The sequence below is a fragment of the Hyla sarda genome, chromosome 5, assembly GCF_029499605.1.
Source record: "Hyla sarda isolate aHylSar1 chromosome 5, aHylSar1.hap1, whole genome shotgun sequence".
NCBI classification, from domain to species: Eukaryota; Metazoa; Chordata; class Amphibia; order Anura; family Hylidae; genus Hyla; species Hyla sarda.
This window is the reverse complement of record NC_079193.1, coordinates 49,167,973-49,176,542: the sequence shown is the minus strand read 5'-3', so window position 1 is coordinate 49,176,542 and position 8,570 is coordinate 49,167,973. Positions and strand designations below refer to the sequence as shown.

Here is an 8,570-nt window from a genome sequence, read left to right as displayed (position 1 = left end):
TATAGATAATATAATAAAGTAGAATATAAAATACTAACATAGATAAATAGTTAGAATTAGATATTGATAGATAGAATATAATTAAGTAAAATACATAGATAAAATGAGATAAAGATTTTGATATTAGATAGAATAAAATGTAATACATATAATAGATTCAGAAAGATAATGTATAGATATAATGTATAGACACAGAATGTATAGCTACAAATAATGTATAGATATAGATAATGTAATACATATAATAGATACAGAAATATAATGTATATAGATAATATATAGATACAGATAATGTGAAGATACAGATACTGATAATGCATAGGTACATATAATATATAGATATAATGTATAGACACAGATCATATATAGATATAATGTATAGATATAAATAATATATAGATATAGATAATGTAATACATAGAAGAGATACATAAAGATAATGTATAGATATTATAATGTATAGATATAGATAATGTAATACATAGAATAGATACAGAAAGATAATGTATAGATATAATAATGTATAGATATAGATAATGTAATACATAGAATAGATACAGAAAGATAATATATAGACACAGATCATATATAGATATAATGTATAGACACAGATCATATATAGATATAATGTATAGATATTATAATGTATAGATATAGATAATGTAATACATAGAATAGATACAGAAAGATAATATATAGACACAGATAATATATAGATATAATGTATAGACACAGATCATATATAGATATAATGTATAGATATAATAATGTATAGATATAGATAATGTAATACATAGAATAGATACAGAAAGATAATATATAGACACAGATAATATATAGATATAATGTATAGATATAATAATGTATAGATATAGATAATGTAATACATAGAATAGATACAGAAAGATAATATATAGACACAGATAATATATAGATATAATGTATAGACACAGATCATATATAGATATAATGTATAGATATAAATAATATATAGATATAGATAATGTAATACATAGAATAGATACATAAAGATAATGTATAGACACAGATAATATATAGATATAATATATAGACACAGATCATATATAGATATAATGTATAGATATAAATAATATATAGATATAGATAATGCAATACATAGAATAGATACATAAAGATAATGTATAGACACAGATAATATATAGATATAATATATAGACACAGATCATATATAGATATAATGTATAGATATAAATAATATATAGATATAGATAATGCAATACATAGAATAGATACATAAAGATAATGAATAGATACAGATAATGTGAAGATACAGATAATGTATAGACACAGCCTCATCCCGTCATGTGTCAGGATTATAATACAATGAGATTATTGATGAATTAATAGTTTCGGCAGCGCAGCCACAATTCAGATTAGGAAATTCCCGCAAACCAATGACAATAGAATCCGAGGATTTAGGGGCGGGACTACATCCGGTCTGACCATCTGTTTGGCAGACAGACCCGTCCCTCACATGTAGCCGGCGCTGATTGGTGAAGACGCGGAGCGCTCCCAGTTCTGTTGGTTGCGCCCAGCGGCGGTCACACAATCCTGCTGGTAAGAGGTGGGAGGAGCTGCGCGTTCACGTGCAGGAGAGGAGGAGGCGGCGACTGCAGGCCCCGCATACACCGGAGGATACGGAGGGAAAGACCGGAACCCTGGATTAACCCCTTAGGCTAGGGAGCGCGGGGAGAACAAGGCGGCATCCCGCTAACTCCCCGGGCGGCAGTATGAAGGTGACGGTGAGCTTCGGGAGGACCCGGGTGGTTGTGCCCTGTGGGGACGGCAACTTGAAAGTTTCAAGCCTCATCCAGCAAGCGGTGACCAGGTACAAGAAGGCCATAGCCAAGGTGAGTGAGGCCGGGAGAGAAGGGGTTAGTCACCGGGGACACTTGTTTCATGTCTGGGATGTGAGGATAAAAAGTTCCCCCCTATAATTCAGGGGTGGTCCAGCCCGTCGAGTGAGTTTTTCTGCCTGGAGCACCCCACTCTTTGATCTTGTAGGGGGGGATACTGCCTGTGTCATCTGCACTAAACTCTGCTGTGTGCCCTGTTCTCCCAGTGGGCACTGTGATGGTTGTGCCATGGCTGTGTGATGGCACAGGAGGAGGCTGAGCTGTTGCACTGATCCTCAGGGAGACTTGCTTCAGGCTCATACACACTAGTCTTCTTCATTGCTTTCAGTTCAGTGTTTACAATCCGCAGTTTACATTACCCTCCATGTCTGCGCAATTGTTACGCCTCTATATTTTAGCAAAGTTTTTAGGCATGCAACTTTTTTTTTTTCTGAATAGACAAATGGTTGCAGTCAGTGACATGTTGCATGACTTACTGCACTGTTGTGTGTGGCGCTGTCATGTGACCTACCAATGCAGCACGCCATTGACCATATCTAGAGCTTCAGACCAGTGACTTCTGTGCTTGCTGTACGCCAATGCCCTCCAGCTGTTGCAAAACTACATTTCGCATCATGCTCTGTCTGGACATGGTGGGAATTGTGGTTTTGCAACAGCTGGGGAGCACCGACATAAATATTGGGATAACACGTTACAATGATTACAAAAGACAAAGTGAAACATTGTTTTCTAGATACAACTAAGACCCTGTTCACACTGTCATGCAAAACCTTTGCTGGTAATTGCATCAGGATCTGACAGGAAAAATGGAGCAGCGCTCTGCCGGTCACACTATTGATTCTCTATGGCAGTGGTCTTCAACCTGCGGACCTCCAGATGTTGCAAAACTACAACTCCCAGCATGCCCGGACTGTCCAGGCATGCTGGGAGTTGTAGTTTTGCAACATCTGGAGGTCCGCAGGTTGAAGACCACTGCTCTGTGGCATTGTTTCCAAACCAATGTGCCTACAGTTGTTGAAAAACTACAACTCCCAGCATGCCCGGACAGCCTTCGGCTGTCCGGGCATGCTGGGAGTTGTAGTTTTGCAACAGTTGGATTCATACTGGTTGGAAAACATTGCTCTATGGGGCTTTTAAACATTGCTGGGCTTGGCAATGCTCCTAAGCCCCATAGAAAATGAATGGACAGCTGGCAAAGCATCGCAACATCGCTCTTATTCAGAGGATTGGTTTGACCCCCAGGATCGGCTCTCTATCCCCTATTTTTCCTGTGGATAGGGGGGGGCGGGGCGTCACTTTCTAAAATTAGGATAACCCTCTTATGGTATGTTTACATGGGCCAAGACAATGCTACTAGAGATGAGCAAACTTACAGTAAATTCGATTCGTTACAAACTTCTCGGCTCGGCAGTTGATGACTTTTCCTGCATAAATTAGTTCAGCTTTCCGGTGCTCCGGTGGGCTGGAAAAAGTTAATACAGTCCTAGGAGACTCTTTCCTAGGACTGTATCCACCTTTTCCAGCCCACCGGAGCAGCGGAAAGCTGAACTAATTTTATGCAGGAAAATTCATCAACTGCTGAGCCGAGAAGTTTGTGACAAATCAAATTTACTGTAAATTCGCTCATTTCTAGATGCTACGTAAAGAGCCGCAGGTGGCCCAGCCTGGAAGCTTCCATTGAAGCTTTAGGGCTGACCCATGACCCAAAAGAAGTGACCTGTCACTTTATTTTGGCGCGGTTTCCCTGGCTCCTATTGAAGTCAGTGGGAGCAGGGTTTTCTTTATGCAACATGTTGTCTCCTAGAAAAACCGCCCTTTTTATTTCCTTTGTGAACAAACCCCTAATGATCGCGGAACTGTGACCTTTAGGGCCCAAAGTTCCAAACCGAAATGAAATGCTGGTTCGGTGCTGGGTCACATGCTCAGCGATGCCCCAGCCATACCTGTTGATGTGAGGCCAGCCATGGTTCTCTTGGTGGGGACGCAGCTCTGCAGGATAAGGCTACGTTCACATTGCCGCCGTGCTCTGCTAAAGGGAGCTCCATCGTAAGAATGGGAGTTGAGCGGAGGAAAAAAAAACGCATGACTGATGCCATTCAAGTCAATGGGATCTGTCAGGACCTGATGTTGTCCAAGGAGAAGAGTCCGTTTAGCTTCTTGGACGCCAAACGGACCCTTAACAGGACAGAGCTTGGCGACATTGTTAACGTAGCCTTAGTTCACATCAGTGTTCCACATCTGTTCAGCTAGGATCCATTCATGTAGTTGAAGTATAAAGGGATAAAAAAGTGATGTAAACTGTCCACATATATATATATATATATATATATATATATATATATATATATATAAGGGATCGACCGATTATCGGTTTAGCTGATATTATCGGCTGATAATTGCGATTTTGGACATTATTGGTATCGGCAGTTACCATGCCAATAATGCCCCGCAACCAGAGATGACCATCGCCGCCCCATCGCGGCCCCACCATCCTCTGCCCACATACCGCCGCCGCCCCATCCCCTCCCCCTATCCCCGGTGTTATAATTACCTGTTCCCGGGGGTCCGCGATCCTTCTGGCTCCTGCGCTATTGCTGTGCGCTGCGTAATGACGAGTGACGTCACCAACGCGACGTCACCGTCAGTGCGCACAGTGACAGCGCAGGACACCGACGGAGCCAGAGGGATCACGGACCCCCGGGACAGGTAATTATAACACTGGGGATGGGGGGAGGGGATGGGGCGGCGGCAGTATGTGGGCAGAGGATGGTGGGGAGGCAATGGGGCGGCAGTATGTGGGCAGAGGATGGGGGGGAGGCGATGAGGCAACTGTGGTGGTTAGACGTAGGACAGGCAGGGGTAGAGAAGCGGGCGGCGATCTCTGGCACCGCAAAAGCTGCTGCAGTTCATTGATTTAAAGTGCCCGCTTTAAATCAATGATCTGCAACGGCTTCTGCCCCGCCGGGGGGGGTTTGAAACAGCCGATAACTTATACCCATATTCCGGTATAAGTTATCGGCTATCGGCCTGAAAGGTGACAGATTATCGGTATCGGCCCCAAAAAATCGATATCTGTCGAACCCTAATATGAAAAAAAAAAATATATATATATATATATATCACACACACACACACACACACACACACACACACACACACACACATATTATTATAACACCATTTGTATCAGTTTTGAGTTTATATCCATTTGTCTTTTTACCTGTTGCTATTTTGTCAGCTGCTTCTCCCCCAGGTACAGGACGCACCACCCCCATATATTACCACACCGCCATATTAAGCACATGTTCACTATATACATGCATGTTCTACAGACACACTCACAAACCAACTGGTTCCAAACATAGGACCCACTTTTGGGTTCATACAGGAGCCACACACCTCTTGCACACTGCTTTTTTTCTTTTTTTCTGCTGTTTTCTTTTAGGGACAGCTCAAAAAATGAACACCAAACTGAACTGATGTAAACTGATATGAACTGATGATAAAAATGCCCCATTGATATCAGTGGGATCTGTTCTCTTCCATTATTTTAATGTCTGAGTGGAGCAGATTAAAAGAAAAGTGGAGAACATAAACGCTGACGTGACCCGAGTCTACGTAGGTATAGTGCTCAATTATCATGGCCATCATTGTGAGATCAGACCCCCCACTGATAATAAAGTAGTGACACGTCCTAGTGATATGCTGTCACTTTATGCAGTTGGATACCTCTTTAGCAGCTGGAATTGTGCAAACTACAGGAGATAGATACAAGGGGTCATGGAAAAGAATTAGCTGGAGGCAGTGTTGGGATATTAGCTCAGGGTCTCAGTTTTTCAGTCTATGTTCTTCTTTTTCTTTTTTTGGTTTTGCAGCTTGGTGTAAGAATTCCCACTCCTCGGAGGTAAATCCTTTAAGTGATCTGTATACTTCAAAGCAGAACATAAAACGTCGTCTTAGTGTATGGAATAAATGTGAACCTGTCAATAAAAAAAAAAAAAAAAAAAAAAACTTTTGACATGTCAAAAGTTTTTATCGAGACCCTGAACAATCACAAGAACGAGCAGGGATAGAAGTGCACTGCTAATTGTCTGAGACCTGGACAAACCCATAGACCAGTGGTCTTCAACCTGCAGATGTTGCAAAACTACAACTCCCAGCATGCTCGGACAGCCGTTGGCTGTCCGGGCATGCTGGGAGTTTTAGTTTTGCAACATCTGGAGGTCTGCAGGTTGAATCAGGTTATATCTGTGTTTCCCAACCAGTGTTTCTCCAGCTGGTAAAAAACTAACTTGCTGGGAGTAGGTTTGCAGCAGCTGGAGGCACTCTGGTTGGGAAACATTTGATTTACGTTATGATTTTGTCCAGGTCTCGTAACGCAGAGCCAGGAAAAACGCACATCGCACATTTCTCCAGGCTCGTTGTGTTACGCTACGAATAGAGTTGAGTAAACTTGCAGTAAATTGGCTCGTAGCGAACCTCGCAGCTCGGCTGTTGATTACTTTTAGTCTGTGCAAATCAATTCAGCTTTCCAAGGGTTCCAGTTGCCTGGAAAAGGTGGATACAGACCTAGGAGACCTAATACTGTCATCCCGGACTTTTCTAGACAACCAGAACCCTTGGAAAGCTGAACTGATTTGCACAGACTAAAGTAATCAACAGCCGAGCTGCGAGGTTCGCTATGAGCCAATTTACTGTAAGTTTGCTCAACTCTAGCTGGGAACATAGGACCCGGAGAGGCAGCGGAGTGTAGGAGATCCTTAACCAAAGAAGCGGAGCATCAATGGATCCTTGTCTGGTGCCATACGGCGGTACACCAAATTACAGGGACCGGTCAAGGAAGGCTGAAGATAAGGACCGTTGACATCTAACGGATAGACAATCCGCTTCGCATGGTACATCTTTTCTTTTTCAGGTTTAGGACCTAAAGAAGCAATGTATCCTTCCAAACGCAATGTCTATCCCTAAATAAAGCTCCTAATTATCTTCAGCCTATCGTGACTGGTCCCTGTAAGGGTGGGTTCACACTACGGAATGCTCGCGGAATTTCACGAGCGGAATTCGGCAGTGTGAACATAACATTAGTGTGAATGGGTCTCTGAGAGACTCATTCACACTGAGGAATTTCCGCAGCGGTCAATTTCGCAGCTGAAATTGTTTTGCGTAAAGAAAGAACATGTTCATTCTTTGCGCGGATTCTGCGAGCACTGCATAGCCGTCAATGGTGACGGCTCTAGCGCCGAAATAACCATGGTGGCGGCCGCCAGGCGGAATCTCCGCTCTCAGAATTCAGCGAGTGGAGATTCTGTAGTGTGAACGCGCACCCTAAGGCTATGTTCACACGTTGAAATGTCTGTGGATATTCCACAGACAGCGGAGTGCGGGCAGAACATGCCAACGCTAGGACCACTCGAAAATACGTCTTTTGATAGACAGCAATGCATTTCCAAGCGGAATCCGTAAAAACGTTGAACAGGTTGAATGTTTTTGTGGATGCCGAAATCGAGGTTTCTGCGATAAATGTTGCTGCCACGGAAATTCTGTCTTTTGAACAGAACAGCAGAATCCCATCGAAATCAATTGGACTCTGCTGCTGCGGAATGTCTGTGTGGAAGATTCATCCGGAATTCCTCACGGTCATTCTGCCGGGGGAACATAGCCAAATTTGATGTACCGGGTGCTGGTTTCAGACAAGTGTCTGTCTTGAGCGCCACCAATTGCTAGAATGAGCAGTAAGAAGAAGCTCACGGATGTGCACTTCACTCCTTGGCTCTAACCGGGCATCATAGACATATTAGAGCCTGTCTGGCTGCAGATTGAAGTGCACGGCCGCACGCTTTTCCCTGCTCATTCTTATGATCGTGGGGGTCTGAAGACCCAGACCCCGACGTATGACAATTTTGGACATTCCTCTGACAATTAGGAAACACTTTAAAAACGTATCCTCCTATTCCCGGTGTAGGTTGCACAGATATCATTGTAGTCCTTCCTACTGTTGCCTGGTTCTGTTTATCCTCCATGTTTATAGTAAATTCATTCTGCAATCTATGAAAATAGTGAGGCAATAAGACACGTGAAATGTAGTAAAAAGGCTTGACGTTGTGATAAAATGCTTACGGATTGGCCGGCTGTGAGATTCTTAGGAGTCCCAGAAGTGTTGTAAGTCCCAGACATGTGACGGTGTCAGTAACTTTGTGAGCGCCGTCTGGTTAGTATTTTCTGCACTGGGTCTGGTATGTTCACCTCACAGGGACGGCGCGGGTGATGTGGTCAATACTAATCCGCTTTTAGGACAACAACTTGTATGTCTTCAGAGGGTACTCATATTCCTTCACTTGATCTCATCTTAAAGGGGTACTCCACCCCTGGACATCTTATCCCCTATCTAAAGGATAGGGGATAAGATGTCTGATCGGGGTGGTCCGCGATCGCCCTGCAGCACCTGACCTTTGTTCTGAACGCTGCCTGCGGCACTGGAGGCTCCTGACGTCACGACCAAACACACACCCCATCTCCTCCAACAGCCAGCTCCCCTTGGTGATGTCGGGGACGACGACGTCACGAGCCTCCTGCGCTGCATCGCCAGTCATCCGGCACTGGTGTGCCACAGCCAGCGGTGGGACCCATGCCCTTTTGTATAGGTGATAAGATGGCTAGGGGCAGAGTACCCCT

The 8,570-nt window shown here is 43.6% G+C and overlaps 1 protein-coding gene across 12 annotated transcripts in view; it reads left to right on the top strand.

The window, feature by feature from the left end:
- Positions 1-1,589: 1,589 nt before the first annotated feature.
- PARD3 (par-3 family cell polarity regulator) overlaps positions 1,590-8,570 on the top strand; it is a 613,817-nt gene continuing 606,836 nt past the window's right edge. For 8 of the 12 annotated variants that reach the window (XM_056519476.1, XM_056519478.1, XM_056519469.1 and 5 more), the window contains exon 1: positions 1,591-1,892. In XM_056519476.1, coding sequence (XP_056375451.1) covers positions 1,773-1,892 — 120 coding nt within the window. In that variant the 5' untranslated portion in view covers positions 1,591-1,772. Of the gene's footprint in view, positions 1,893-8,570 lie in introns of all 12 variants that reach the window. The other 4 variants (XM_056519477.1, XM_056519471.1, XM_056519475.1 and 1 more) reach the window with 2 other exon arrangements.